Consider the following 15,319-nt stretch of genomic DNA (forward strand, 5'->3'; position numbering starts at 1 on the left):
AAATTCCTCCAGGCCCAACTATTACAGCTCTAATTCATTCTCTTTTTTTTTTTTCTTTCAAATTTAAAATTATGGTAAAATACACAAAATTTATCATCTTAACCATTTTTAAGTGTACAGTTCAGGGGCATTAAGTTCACTCATATTGTGCAACATCTCCATCATCATCTCTGTAACTTTCCATCTTCCCAAACTGACACCCTGTTCCCACTGAACACTCCCTCCCCACCCGCTCCCCAGCACCTGGCCCCACCACCCACCATCTGTGAATGTGACTCCTCCAGGGCCCTCAGAGAAGTAGAGCCATTCAATTTGTGTCCATCTGCGTCTGGCTTATCTCACTCAGCATCACGTCCTCAAGGTTCATGCACAGTGTGGCGGCTGCCAGAATCTCCTTCCTTTTTTAGGATTGGATAACGTTCCACTGTGTGGCTGGACCCCATTTCCTTATCCTTCAGTGGCCGGTCGCTTGGGTTGCTTCCACCTTGTAACTGTTGTGAATAATGCTGCTGTGCACATGGCTGTACAAACATCTCTGAGTCCTTGGTATCATTTCTTTTGAGTGTAGACCCAGAAGTGGAATTGTTGGATCATATGGTAATTTTATGTGGTAGTTCTATTTTTAAGTTTTGAGGAAGCTCCATACTGTTTTCCACAGCAGCCACACTGTTTTCTGTTCCCACCAGCGGTGCCAAGTTCTCTGTTTCTATAGAGTTATTCTATTTCTATGTTCCAATTTCTCTACAGCCTCAGCAATACTTGCTATTTACTTGATTTGACAGTAGCCACACTATCAAAATACATGTGAAGTGCTGCCTCATTGTGGTCTAGATGTGCATCTCCTGAATGATCAGTGATGTGGAGCATCCTTTCATGTGCTGATGAGCCATGGGGGTGTCTTCTCTGGAGGAGTGTCTGCTGAGACTCTCTGCCCACACGAATTAGGTCGTGTGGGGTTTTTTCTTGAGTTTTGAGGTGTCTGTATCATGGGTATTAATTCCTTATTAGATAAATGATTTGCAAGCATTTCTGGCATTCTTGGGACCCTTTCCCCGTTGATAGTGTCTTTTGATGCATTTTTAAATGTGCATCAAGTTCAAGTTGTCTGTTTTTTCTTTTGTTGTTAATACCTTAATTTTTTATTGTGTATCTTTAAAAAAAACTTTTTTTCTTATAGGTAAAAATAATAAATGCTCAATGTAAGCAAAAACAAATACAGAAAATCATAAAGAAATAAATCAGAATTATCCAGATGCCACTATCCAGGGCTATTTACTGGCACCATTGTGGACTTGGGCAGTGGGCTTGGTGCCCTCTTACCCCTGTGTGCCATCCATGCCCACCAAGTGACCAGACCATAACCTGGTAATTTTCCTTGCAGCTGCCCACAGGGAGAGGCTGCACAGTTCATGCTGAGTGGTTTAGTCTGCATGATACCAGTTATGAGTCTCATTATAGATCAGTTAATGACTGGCTGTTTTTAAAAAAGCTGCAGATACACTGTGCTGATGAGGAAAGAGCCCTGGGAAGAAGCCTGTGTGACCTGCCGCTGACCCAGGACAGGTAGTAATACATATGGGGCCTGAACGTGGACTCTGGATCCCAGTCACGGTTAAGTAGGTTTTTTATTCACTAAGAACAAAACTTTAGATGTTAACTGTATTAAAGACTGAAGGATTATAGCTTTTAGTGCTAATACACCAAATGAGGAAAAAATTAGGGTGACTTTAATTAAATAAATTTGTGTTAAAAATAGGCATACTTTCTTTGAACTTGAGAGCCACACTCAGGACAGTTAAGGAAACATCAGACGAGTCTGTTCAGCCTCTGCTGGGGTACAGACCAGGCTAATGGGAGCGTTTGGGCCGAGCAGTTCTGAGTAGGGACGTTCCGGCTGCAGCCGTTGCTCTTGGCCTCCAGGATGGGTGCCTCTGTTGTGTTGGGCCAGAAGAGCCAGGAAACCCATACTCATTTGTGACAGATTCAAAAGCCAGAGTCTGAATTTCCAGGGGAGCATGATCCCTGTTGGCCAGATTGAACTTTGAATAAGAAGAAATGTGTATGTATGACTTGAGTCCATGGGAAGAGGTGGGAAGAGGTGGGAAGATGTGGCCATCGTGCAGGCATGTCCTATCTGATGACAATTAATGCATAAATACTTTTTATGGTGTCCCACTCAGTTCTAGGAAAGGAGCTATTGATGAGCACAACCATGCGTATGAATCTCAAAGTGCATACTGTGTGATTGCATTTACACAATGTTCTAGAAAATGTAGACCAGTTCATAGTGACAGCAAACAGATCAGACTGTGGAAGGGCAGGGAGAGGATGCCCCAGGAAGCTTGGTGGGGGATGGAGATGCTCATGTCCGATGTGGCAGTGGTGTCTGGGGCACATACATACATGATGTCTGTCAAATCATATATTTGAGTAGGTGCAGGTTATTGTGCATTACTCATATATCAGGAAAGCTGCTTAGAAGAAAGTGTACTTTAATGGTAGGAAAGCTGAGGGTATGTGTGTGTGGTGAGCTTGACTTTTGGGGTCAAATTCAGATTTTGGAGACTTGAGTGCAGCTATTGGTCTGATACCTCTGAGCATTTCCCCCGGCTGTCTGGGTCTGTGCTGTCCCCTGACATTGTGTGCGGAGGGTGTGAAACTACGTATGTATGTAAGATGCTCATCTGAGTGCCTGGCAGCACCCAGATTAGGTAAGAGCTTATTCAGTGGCAGCTGCTATTAAAAAGATATTACCAATATGTATATTGTTATTATCCTAAAAATATTAGGCCACGTCTTCCCTTGCAGTTAAACTGAAGTCTTAACTGAATTAGTAGTAAGGAGGGTCATTTGATGCAAAGCATTGCAGACACAGGCCTGTGCTGCTGTGGTGCACCGTGGCAGGGCTGAAAATCAGCAGAGGAGTGTGGTCATCAGGCCTGGTGGCTCCCCGGCTCTCAGCCCTGGGGTATGTGAATGGCAGCACCACCCTCCTCCTGTGGCTTTGCCTGTGTCCATGGCTGTGACTCTGGGTCTGCAGTGTCTCCTCTGCTTGCTAGTCTTGACCTTAACATTGGAACCTGGCCACTCAGTCACTGAACGTTTTAAGTTATTTTTTTCCCCTTGCCACTTTCTCAGACTTTGACAGCCCCCCTTTTTAATTGTGTATGGTTTCATCTTCATCTCTAGAAACTGCACTGTGTTACCTTCTCTAGAAGGGACAGTCCTGGAATCTTTAGGATCTGATTGTAAACAGGCTGTGAGGCTGGGATTCTGACCAGTGCAGGGGTGCCCTTCCCCACCCGCCAGTCCCCAAGGGGAGGAGCTTCGCTGCCCACAGCCGTGGGCTCCGACCCTGGCCTTGGCGGCCTCGTGTCGCGGTTACCGCCTGTCCTGTGTAAGATGCAAAGCTGTGTGTATCCAGGCAGCACCAAGCGGTGAGAGGGCTGAGCCCACCTGGTAGTTGCTGGTTTCCTTTCCTGTGGGGTGTGCTGAGAGCTGGGTGCTCAGGAAACACCATGCGAAGGTGGCAGTGCAGAGAACGTGCTTTTTTCTGTCAGATGACTATCTCAGCACCTCTCACAAAGAAGCCTGGCCACCCTTTTTACTACGAGCATGTGCTGCTTTCTCCACTACCAAAAATATGAAGAGTAAACAAAAGCTTCAGAGGTGGATGGGGATGTCAGCCTACTGATGAGGTTCACTTGATGTGCTAGTACCCCCTACATAGTGACTGCCTAAGAGAAGTGCAGACTCGGAGATGTTTACCCTGGGGGAGGCCCTCGAACATGCACGCTGGGACTCTCCCTTAGAACCCCCAGGATGTGAGCTGCTGTCTGTCCTCTGTGGCAAAGGTCCTGGTGTCTTAGAAATGGCTTGTTCTGTGTGTGGGCCAGGCTGTAATTACTAGCATAGTCATTCTTTTATTGGCTGCACTCTTTTTCTGAGTTTTGTTTCTGAAGCTACTCAGGATAAGCCTGCCCCGTCTCCTGCATGACAGCCCTCAGGATAGTTGGGGACCCAGTACCAGTCTCTCTTTCGGCCGCACGAGCTGGCCAGGCCTGCTGGCCCACCCTGCCATACAGCGACAGCCCACACAGCTGCTCACCTTCGCGGCCATCGGAACTTGCCTCCCTGTCTCTCCCCCCCACTTTGGTTTTGATCAACAGCCTTTTCCACCTTTAGTCGTGGCTCTGCTGCTGTCTGGCTCCTCCCCAGGGACCACTGACAGTGCTCTTAGAAGCCAGGCCCACGTGGGCCCACTTTCAGCAGCCTGTAGACCGTCAGTCCCTCCCCACTGACCTTGGGCTTCAGGCCCCTGCTAACCACAGGGAGCAGAGGCAGTGCATATTGCATAGTGCGCACCAGCCACACGCAGCACCTGCCTCTCACAGGTTTGTTTGGATTAAGTGTACACAGCAAAAGGGTTTTTATGGTAGGTGGTGGGGGCAGCATCTTTGGCATTGCTTGGCATCTTTGGCATCTTATAAACTAGCTTGTCCTAAGCTTTAATCCCTCTCCTGCTCTCCGCTTTACAAGGGTCTGTGTTCCCACCCAGTGACTAGTCTGTTACACACCTTCTTTCCAGTGCAGTGATAAAGGATCTCCAGCCCCCTCCCTTATCAGCGTCCTTTTGGGCCCTTCTAAGCAGAAGTAGTCACATTATACTGTCGGCTGAAATCTAAATGGTTGTTGTATTAAGATAGTTTATTCAGAGTGTTACTGAGGCCATGACCTGCGGTAACAGTCCATCAGAGAGGGTTATGGTCAGACTGCTCCGAAGCCCTTTGCCTGGGGTCAGCCTATATGCCTTTTTACAACACTGGGTGCCGCAGGAAAGAGTTTGGTTGCATTATCAGTGTATCAGCCATGTCCCAAGGACACATCTACTAAGTGTCCTAAAAGAGCAAGCTGCACATTTGGATGCCATGTATGTGAGGGAGCAAGGATTAGGGCTATTCCCTGTTCTGAGGAATCCCATTGAGGACATGAGCACCATATTTCTGCCCAGTTTATCCGTTTTGGGGCTGTTTTTCCTCTGGGCCTTTCCTCAAGGCTTGGGAGCCTTGCTGACTCAGGCAGAAGGGCTGCAGAGCGTCCGCCCAGCATGGCGAGCATCCTGCTGACTTTGGCCCCCACCAGCTTGTTGGTGAGACCTCACAACATGAAGAAGCTATGCCTCTGATCAAGGAGCCTAGCAAAATCCAGCCGGACAACAGTGGTGGGAGGGGGAGCAGCAGGGAGGTTGGCAGTGAGGCTGAAAGAGGATCCGAGACGTTAGCAAGCGCCCGCCCGTGGGGCCCAAGACCGCAGGAGGAAACCCCAGCAGGGCCCGACTTCCTAACTTGGCTTCGTGTCACCTCTGCAGGTCCCTGGGCACCCAGCGGCCAGCCTCTCATGAGGCTCAAGTGAAAGGGGCCGGGTGAAGGGCCCCCGCCCTGTCTGCGGACAGAATGACCAAAACCTGCCTTGTACGCCTGTGGCTGGTCCTGGGGTCTGTGTTCATGATCCTCCTGATCATTGTGTACTGGGACAGCGTGGGCGCCGCCCACTTCTACCTGCGCACCGCCTGGTCCAGGCCTCGAGCCTCGGAGCCCCGCCCCAGCCCCGGGCAGCAGGAAGGGAAGGAGTTCGCCTCCGACGTGGACGAGTTCTTGGACAAGCTGCTGCGTGCAGGCAGGAAGCAAAGCGTCCTTTCTGGTAGGAGTGTGGAGCAGCCCTCCCTGCTGGTGTCCAGCAAGCCAGTGCTGAGCGCCATGGAGGAGAGTGTGAGGGGCTATGACTGGTCCACACGGGGCGCCCCGCAGAACCCAGACCCCGATGGGCGGCAGGCCAAGAGGAGGAGCGTGCTCCGTGAGTTCTGCACCAACACCAGCTTCATGTTCCCCGCCAAGGAGCGCTCCTTCGACGACATCCCCAACTATGAGCTGAACCACCTCATCGTGGACGACCGCCATGGGGTCATCTACTGCTATGTGCCCAAGGTGGCCTGCACCAACTGGAAGCGTGTCATGATCGTCCTGAGCGAGAGCCTCCTGGACCAGGGCGCCCCGTACCGCGACCCCCTGGACATCCCGCGGGAGTACGTCCACAACTCCAGCACCCACCTGACTTTCAACAAGTTCTGGCGTCGCTATGGCCGGTTCTCCCGCCACCTCATGAAGATCAAGCTGAAGAAGTACACCAAGTTCCTCTTTGTGCGGGACCCCTTTGTCCGCCTCATCTCGGCCTTCCGCAGCAAGTTCGAGCTGGAGAACGAGGAGTTCTACAGGAAGTTCGCCGTGCCCATGCTGAGGATGTACTCCAACCACACCAGCCTGCCCGCCTCTGTCAGTGAGGCCTTCAGCGCGGGCCTCAAGGTGTCCTTCACCAACTTCATCCAGTACCTGCTGGACCCCCACACTGAGAAGCTGGCACCCTTTAACGAGCACTGGCGGCAGGCGCACCGCCTCTGCCACCCCTGCCAGATCGACTATGACTTTGTGGGGAAGCTGGAGACACTGGACCAGGACGCCGCCCAGCTCCTCCAGCTTCTCAGAGTGGACAAGCTGCTCCGCTTCCCCCCGAGCTACCGCAACAGGACTGCCAGCAGCTGGGAGGAGTACTGGTTTGCCCAAATTCCCCTGGCCTGGAGGCAGCAGCTCTACAAACTCTATGAGGCAGATTTTGTTCTCTTTGGCTACCCCAAGCCTGAAAACCTGCTTAGAGACTGAAGGCACCAGCAGGGGAGATAACCCCAGACAACAAATGCATGGGCTTGCATTGCTGCTTCGGAGCCCAGTGGGCATCTGCTGGCCCTCGCTGGCCTCCTGACCATGCAGTGGCAGTTGCCATGCGTGTTTTTTATGCTTTGTTACCCTCTCAGCCCAACACATTGCAGAGTCCGTAGTGCTTCTGCTGACAAGGCCACTGAGGCCCCTGGAGCCAACCACACCCATGCTCTGGTATTTTAAATGACCTATGATATTGCAAGCTGGACTTACTGCTCACTCCACTGCCTGTATTCCTTGAGTACTGTATTAATATTGTTTTTTAAGATTAATATATTTCAGATATTTAATATGAAAACTGGAGAAGGAAGTGATGGAGTAAAGTGTTACATCCACCCCTTGCCTGCTCTTGTGGTTTTCTGGTAGAGCAGCAGATGCCCTTCACAGGGCAACGGGCACTTTAAAAGGCTGACACTTCGGCTCAGGGACTCAGTTAAAGGAGGGAGGTTTCCTGGTTGCAGCAGAAAGACGGACCTAATTTTGGAATCAGGCTTTATTTTTGAAAGAGTAGCCTACAAATCCGCAATAGTGGAAGTTCTCTTATTAGGTGATGTATCCTAAAGGGAAAGAAGTTTAAATAGGGTTTGATATTTGAGATGAAGTCAGAGGTAAGCCAGACTTCAAGGTCACAGCTACAGAAGTAGGATTTTTAACTGCAGCCTTTCCTTTAATCACAGGATTAATCCTTTAATCCTTCCTATAAATCACAGACATAAGGACAGGAATGGTGTGGGCAGGAGTTTGTCCCTCAGTCACATGCCCTGACGTCAACAAAGTAAGGCTCTGCTGTTGTTTTCATCGCTGACCTGGCAGTTTGGGTTCTGCTCCTGAGAGGTTCACCCTTGATGTGAGTGACCCGGGGTCATTGTGGTTGATGGCCCTGACTTGGTAAAGGCATCTGCCAGTTCAGGGAGGTTCCTTCTAAACATTTTGTTCAAATGCCTTTGTGGTTTCCTGTGGACCTGTAATGGGGAGAAATCTGCAGTCAGCTCCTGGCTTGGGCATTGTGGCTGCCTTTGCCTCCTCCATCTCTGCATTTGGTCCCCGGTGCCCAGTTCCTGATGAGCTGGCTCCTAGAAGTGCTCCTCTCAGGTCTCCATGGTGTGTGGGGACCTTGCTTTCCTGGCATCAAGGTGGCACTGAGGCTTGTTTAAGCCCATGGCCTCTGCATGCTCTCCTGACACACCCAGGGCTCTACAAGTGCTATAAACCGCCTGCTTTCCTTTCCAAAGCCCAGCAGAGAAACTCAGACCTGAGTGTCCAGTTTTAATATAACTGAAGAGATATTGTCACTTTGGATGTCTGTTGGGACACCTGTTCACTCAGTGGTTGTCTGTGGCACCTCATGTCCTGACCTCAGGATGCCAAGTGGGCCAGCTGGCTCTGCCTTTGGGGAACTCTGTGGTCCTACAGTGTGAAACGAGAGCAGGGACCCCTGGTCTCAGGCCAGTGGGCTGAGTGGCTTCAAGAACCAAGCATGCGCAGAATAAGAGAGAGGAAAGCAGGCTCCCTGAGGGCAGTGGTGGTTTCGGAGCAGAGCACATGGCATTGCAAAAGCTCAGGGCGTGTGTGGAGACAGCAGATGCAAACCTCTGGTGTTCTTTACACAGTGTGTTGTGTGTCACGTCCTCTCTTCTCTGAAGCCGATGCATTACCAGTGCTCTTTTCTCCAGGGAGGACACTGAGTAGCAGAGATGGGGTGCAGCCGGGACTTGGCTGCAGGTGTACCCTGAGCCTGCACAATTCACCGTTACCCCACAGGGATGGGGACAGGGACATGCCAAAAGGACAGGTGGCTGAGTGTGTAGTCTGGCAGCCTTGGCCACCAGGCCTTGGAGTTGAGCTTCCACTTAGGCAGCGGTGAGCTGTGGAGGTGTTTGATAAAGGAATTACGGTGCTTCGGGATCAGGCTGGTGTTGGGAGTGGAGTGGAGGGCCCAGGAGGCCGGCTAGCACGTGATTGCATGCCCAGCAGAGAAGGGGCCTCGCAGGGGATGCCAGTGTGAAGGCGTCAGGAGGCACCCTGGGTGCTAGAAGAAGGGTCTGTTGAAAGGAAGAGGCCTTTGTTTTGTCTGAGAAAAGATCGTCATTCAGATATTGTGGGACAGAGCAAGATGAGCTGTGAGGAGCATGGCTGTGTGGATGGCTTGCCCCATGCAGCTCCATTTGAAAGCACACGGCCCAGCAGTATTTCCAGGACTCACGTCCCATGGGCTTTATAACAGCGGACCCTCTGCTTTCAAGTGTGGACAATGGCACAGCTTATTAAGTTTAAATCTCCTGCCCATCCACTCTGTGCCTAGCGTGGGGCCTGACATGGTGTGGGCACACGGTGACTGTTTATCAAGGGAATGAGTGAGGGAATGATGCCATTCAAGCCCTGCTCTGGCCTGTGAGCCAGGAGGGCTGCTGTCACCCCCTCCATGGGTTTAATAAGGTGAGGTTGAGTGACTGGCCCTACGTGGGTGTAGAGCTTACCCTGTCTGATGTCTGGCGCTTTCAAGGCACCAAGTCTAGGGGCTCATGAGGGCAGGTAGCGGTTGATTGCCCCTCTGTCTCAGAAAATAACACTGTGTCCTTTCATCCCCATCTGGTAGCCCCTCTAACCAAGGGAAGAAGCTGCCCTGCCCTCCTTCCAGAGAGTGAGGATTGCTGTGTCCACGGGCAGATGCCCTCTGCCGAGGCAGTTCCTGCTAACCAGGAGCCAGCGGGCTGCCCTCTCCCTCCCCACGGCCCCTCCCCCCCTGCCTGTAGGCAAGGCCTGAGGCTGGAGAGCAGAGCGTAGGATGCAGGCAGGCTGGCCCAGCCCTGGGGGGAGCAAGGATGCCTGTCATGCACAGTGGGCCTGCAGGCAAGGTGTGCGCTCTATGTGCGCTCTATGAGCGCTCTGGGCCTTTTCCCCAGCAGGTCCTCAGCTGTCCCAGGCACGTGCCACACATTAGTGACCTTGGTTGCAGCCTGTGGGGGACCAGCTGAGCCAGCCCTGTGTTAAACGTGGCACCAGATGGGTTCCCATGGCAGGACGTCGGGCTGCATGGAGGCCTTGGAGTCTTCTTGGGTTTCTGTGGAAGGAAGCCTGGCTGTTGGTGGGACTTCCTCCCCGGGCATATGCTCTCCCTGGTCAGAAGGGCCGCGTGAGGCTCTTGGGCCGGCTTGCGGCCGCTCCTGCTTGGAGTCCACGCCCTGCAGACGACCAGGCTCCCAGCTGTCACACAGACCTGAGGGCCCTTACCCAAGTGAAGTGCCCAGTCAGAGTTACTGCTCGTTCATTTATAAACTCACATCCTTTTCTGCCAGCCCCACACTCCAAACCCTAGAAATAGGAAAAGGTGAAACTTGAATAGCAAGACATAATTAATCTGCCAAGTGTTTAAATGTTTCTTCCAAAGGGGAAATTTGGAATGATCACGAATGGTAAGCATCTGTGAGTTTTTGCCAACACACGTTCCTCCTTCCCACCACCCCAGTGCCCTCAGCAGGAAACCTCTGGGAAGGGTCTCTGCCAGGCTGATGGAACAGACCAGGAGTAGCATGACCAGCTGTGCGATTCAGCAGAGCCCCACAGAGACTAAGGCCCCAGTGTGAAGTCACGGGGACACACGGCTGAGACTGGCCCCCTACACTCTGTGGGTGAGGGGCCGGTGGGCCTCCACTTGTTTAGGCTCATCTGAGAGGGTTTCTGGAACTTAGTACGGGAGCCTGACTCACCATTTAATCACCACTTTAGCACCTGCCTGGGGTGAAAGGTGCCCCATTCACGAGGAGAAGCCACGTGACCTGAGTGTGGAGATAATTGTTCACATATTTATGAGCATTGTGAATCTACGTTTTTTTACTCTTCCAAGAGCCAGTGACAGGGCAAAGGTCCCCTGTTGGGATACCACTTCAAACCAGCAGGGAGATGAATGAGGGACTGGGATACTTTCCCCCTTGGGAATCGTGTCTTCACCCATCGTCCAAAAAGAAGCTAACGAGGAGTGTCACCTGGTTTGACCTCACGTCTGTATTTGCCCTTGGCTGCCTCTGGTACAAGCCAGATGCTGCCCCTCAGGCCCGCCTGAGACGGTTCAGCCGGCTGTCCTGGGCACCATGTGGATGGCATTTGCTCACGGTGACTGCTCCGTCATGCTTGTGTGATGAGAGTCTGTTGGGCGACTGTGTCCATGATGAATGAACACAGTCTTCCTCCTGCCTTCTGTAGGTCATGGATTCTTAGCACAGAGCTTGAGGCCCTGCCTGAAGGCTGGCAGGCTGGTAGGACTGTGAGTGTATGCTGTGAGTGTTTGCAGAGGTGGGCCTGAGAAGTGCAGCTCCAGTCTTTGGGGGAGTGTTGGCCTGAGCTGAGAGTCAGAGCCTGGGCATCTGCAACTTCCGGGGCCCCTTGGCGGGGCCGCTCAGGACAGGTGCAGACTGAGTGGGAAAGGCCCTAAATGTGGAGGAGGGGCTTCCTTCAAGGCACAGGTGGTGCTGGCCCAGCTGGCTAGCGAGGTGCCCTGAGGTTGCCAGGCCAGTGGGCAAGGCGACTGCATGTACTCCCTTCATCCTCCTTTGTGTGGTAACATGGCGTCACACGGGTAGAAAGGTTTTGTACCTCAGAAGAAGAGCACCACCTCTCAGGCAGGTGTAACAGAACATCTGGTGAGAGCCTGGAACTGCTGTGGTGCTGCTGTTCATACCTGATGAGTCCCGGGCAGGGGGCCAGCCATACTCTGCTTGGCCGTTTCTGCAGGCCTGAGAAACCACCGCCATGTGTGTGGCTGTCAGGCAGCCTGCCCAGCACACTTTGAAGCCCCTGCGTGGAGAAAGCTCAGGAGCCATCTCTTTCCCAAGTACCTTCCAGAACGTTAGGTTGGCTAGCAGAGAACAGCTGTCCTTTCTGGTTTTTGGGGCGATGTTCAGCTTACGAAGTGCTTGGTGAGTGCCCTGACCTTGGTCAGCGGAGGCCGGCCAGCCAGGCTCCACTGGGGGATCCCCACAGGCCCTGGAGGGACAGCCAGAGCGAGAGGGGCAGGGAACAGAGATTCACGCAGGCATCCAGGCCCCAGAGGCGAAGGGCAGGGCAGCTGCTGCTTCCTGACATCCAGATGGACCCAGCCTGCTGGCCCAGGGAGCCACCTCCAGGGAGCCAGCGAGGGGCCAGGCAGTGACTTCCAACCTCAGGGCTTCTCCTGGAATGCAGTTCCTCTTTTAAGCAAGTTTGGATTAGAAACATGTAAAATGCTTTTGTCACCCAGTAGCATAACAGTGATAATAATAAAGTTATTTATTTTATCATTAGATGGCTGCAGTCCTGTTTAGGAGAATGGGTTTCTCACAAGAAAAAACAGGTAGGCCTTGTGAATATGTTTTCTCAGATGAACTGGGGGTGGGCTGGTGACGCTTTCAGTAGACTTTCATTTCTTTTTAAAATTGCAGTAAAATATACATAACATTAGATTTACTATCTTCACCATTTTAAGTGCAAACAACTCAGGGGCATTCAGTACATTCATATCATGCAGCATCATCTCCAGGCCTGTCCATCTCCCCACATGGACCCTCTGTCCACACTGAGGATCCCTCCTCTCCTCCCAGCCCCTGATACCCGCTGCCCACTGTCCCTGTGACTGACTCCCCAGGGGCCTCCCAGGAGGGGGTCACAGTGTATGTCCTGTGACCTGCTCCCCAGGGACCTCCCGGGAGTGGGTCGCGGTGTGTGTCCTCCTGTGACTGGCTCGTGTCACTGAGTGTTGTGTCCTCAGGGTCCCTCTGTGCCAGACCAGGTGTCAGAATCTCCTTCCTTTTCAAGGCTGGATCATGTGCCAAGGTGGGGATGGACCCCCTTTTGTTACCATTCATCCATCAGTGGACACAGGGTTGCTTCCTCTTCCTGGCTGTTGGGATAAGCTGCTGTGAACACGAGTGTGCACAAGACCCTGCTCTCAGTTTTCTGGGTACAGACCCAGAATTGGAATTGCTGGATCACGTAGTAATTTTATATTTAGTTTTTGCAGAATTGAATTTCAGTTATTTTCATCGTCAAAAATGCTTACGGAAGACGACATGTGAAGGCATAGTTAGTGCCCCCGGTAGCACTTGCTTCCTTGCACCTGTGTCCAGTGACTGGCACCCTCGTGTGAGCTGAGATGGGGGGTGGCCCCCATGGTCACTGCCCAAGGCGGGAGGGCAGGTACAGCGGGTGAAAGGGCAGTCTCCCATCCCAGACCAGGGACCGTGCAGAGCTGTTATCCTTCACCGTCCAGCCCAGGCTGTGCATCTCCTGCGAAGGAGGTGGCAGCTTCACCCTCCAGCTGGGGAGAAGCCACTCCCTGGGTGCGTCGCCACCAGGCTGGGAGCACCTGGCCCCTGAAGGTCTCACGGGAAACCCGGGAGGTCACTCTGCCCCAAGAGAAAACAGGCCCTAAACTCCAGCTGGATGAAAACGGTACAGAAAGCAGTGAAATTGCAAACCCTGAAGCACATACCACCGCCCTCGCTTGCCCAGGGCTCCCTGGTGCCCCTGGGCACTTCCGTGTGTCCCTCCTTGCTCCTTGCTCCTGGCTCTCGCCTGCCTCTGCACTGGGGTGGGTGGCAGCCCCAGAGGATTCTGATGCCCTCGCCTGCAGGCCCATACTGGGTGGTGCTCAGTGAGGCCCGTCAGAGGGCTGAAAGCGGGAAAGAGTGAGCAGAGCTGACAGATCCGAGCGTGGGGGCAGGATTTCAAAGTATCCATCTCTGCATTGTCCCCGCCTTGCCCATCCATGCCCCGCCTGTATACTGGGATCCCCGAGTTCTGTCACCTTGTGCCCCTTCATACAGCATCAGGGCTGGAATTGCCCACTGGGACACTGGAAAGGAAGCAGGAGGCTCTGAGAAGCTGTGGCCTGGCCAAGGCAGGTTCCGATGGCTGGTGTGGGGCTGGGCTCCTCTGGCCCTGTCACTAGAGGACAAAGTGTCAGAGGGTCTGGCAACGTTGCTGGGCGGAGAGTCAGAGAGTTGGAGAGAGAAGTGTGTAAAGGAAAAGTCCAAGACTCCTCCCGAGATCTGGATACAGCCCTTGTTTACAGCCACACATGTGTCCTTATAGGACAAGCAAGTGCTTCTGAGCCCAGTCAAAACATCTGAGCTACTTCCCAGGAAAATTCTCAGAGAAACTGGTTTGACAAAACTGCTTTTTTTCAAGCAATTTACAAAATTGGGGGCTTAAAAACAATCCTGATGAAGCTGTTTTGCCATCTTCAGTGTGTTTTCTTCCAGAGCATCTTGCTTCCAGTAGATTCCCAGAATGTCTTGGTTTCAAACTGTGGGGCACAGATTTTAAAGTGGATTTTAAAGTGTCAGGTTTCAAAGTAGGATGGCTTGAAAGTGGTTTGGGCTCCTAAAAGGTTTGGTTGAAAAATGTTTTGGTCCCTGAATGTCCCAAAAATGTTTCCTAGAGCACAGAGCTCCCACAGCGATTTGGGAAAGGGGGCAGGAGTGTGGAGAGAGGAGACCGCAGTGGGGTGCCATGGCTGGGGGACCAGGTAGGCAGCCCGCCCCTGCCCCAGGAGGGCCTGTGTGCACAGCCTCAGTCAGGAGCGGAAGGGGCTTGGCGCACTGTGTCCCATGGCTGGCTCCTTCAGACGTGTGTCCTCAGACATCAGCTCCTGTGTGTCATGCCTCCAGCCGTCCCCCTAGGGCCACTCTGCTGGTGTGTCCTTGTCTCTTTGTGAGGGCCCTCTTCCATGCAGACCTAATGTCGTCCTGCCTAACCCAGTTCTCCAGGTCCCTTCCATGGGCACCACGTCGGAGGAAAAAGCTGACTTGGGACCAGACCTTTCAAGGAAGGAGGGTCGTCTGGGAAAATGCATGCTGTTGGAAACCGCCAGCCTTTGTGGGAGCCTCTTGGACAGCCGTGGGTGGAGCCAAACTACATAATCATGTGGTTTATTGTCCCAGTTTCCACATGGGGAAATGAGACCCAGAGAGGCTGTGATGGTCTGCTCGTGTCCCAGCGTTTGTCCAGGTCCCTCAACCCTGCTTTTCCCCAAACCCCCAAAGCATGCTAAGGAGCGCTGCCTGCCCTGGGGGCACCTGATGCAGCCCTGCCACTCTGTCTGCTCCTGCACAGGCCACTTGCCCGTCTGAGCAGGCCCAGCTTTCTGGTGTCAGGCCCGACCTTTAGAAGCAGCAGCTTCAGACTAGACAATGGCTGGAAGGAAGGGCATGGCCTCAGGACGCCTTGGCCCTCACACTGATGGTGATGGAATGTGGGGAGCTGGCGGGAAGGGCACACAGCTGACAGCCAGCCGAATGTCCTGGGTGAAGTAATGTGGGCGACTCAGAATGCTGGCAGAGAGGCCCAGAACAGAGGGGAGGAGAGAGGAAAAATCCAGCACTTAGGAAAAACATCGCTAGCTGAGGGAGTGGCTGGGGCATAAACACCATCACACACGGGGAGCGGCCCCACCCTGGCACAGTGCCCGTCCGGGAACCAAGAAAGTCTTGCTGAAATGTGTCCATTAATTCTGGGGACCACGTCCTGTCCAGCAGAACTCACGCCGCCTGGGTGGCAGCCAGGGACAGCTGGGC

At 52.9% G+C, this 15,319-nt stretch overlaps 1 protein-coding gene across 11 annotated transcripts in view; it reads left to right on the forward strand.

The window, feature by feature from the left end:
- Positions 1-15,319, forward strand: part of CHST12 (carbohydrate sulfotransferase 12) — a 39,839-nt gene that overhangs the window by 12,521 nt on the left and 11,999 nt on the right. For 5 of the 11 annotated variants that reach the window (XM_037008420.2, XM_037008423.2, XM_037008410.2 and 2 more), the window contains one exon: positions 5,369-7,105. The exons of 3 other annotated variants lie outside the window; for them this stretch is intronic. In XM_037008420.2, coding sequence (XP_036864315.1) covers positions 5,454-6,713 — 1,260 coding nt within the window. In that variant the 5' untranslated portion in view covers positions 5,369-5,453 and the 3' untranslated portion in view covers positions 6,714-7,105. Of the gene's footprint in view, positions 1-5,368; positions 7,106-12,047; positions 12,097-15,319 lie in introns of those variants that run through there. 3 more of the 11 variants (XR_005058580.2, XR_005058576.2, XR_012122091.1) reach the window with 1 other exon arrangement.

Source organism: Manis javanica, chromosome 10 (assembly GCF_040802235.1).
Source record: "Manis javanica isolate MJ-LG chromosome 10, MJ_LKY, whole genome shotgun sequence".
Taxonomy (NCBI): domain Eukaryota; kingdom Metazoa; phylum Chordata; class Mammalia; order Pholidota; family Manidae; genus Manis; species Manis javanica.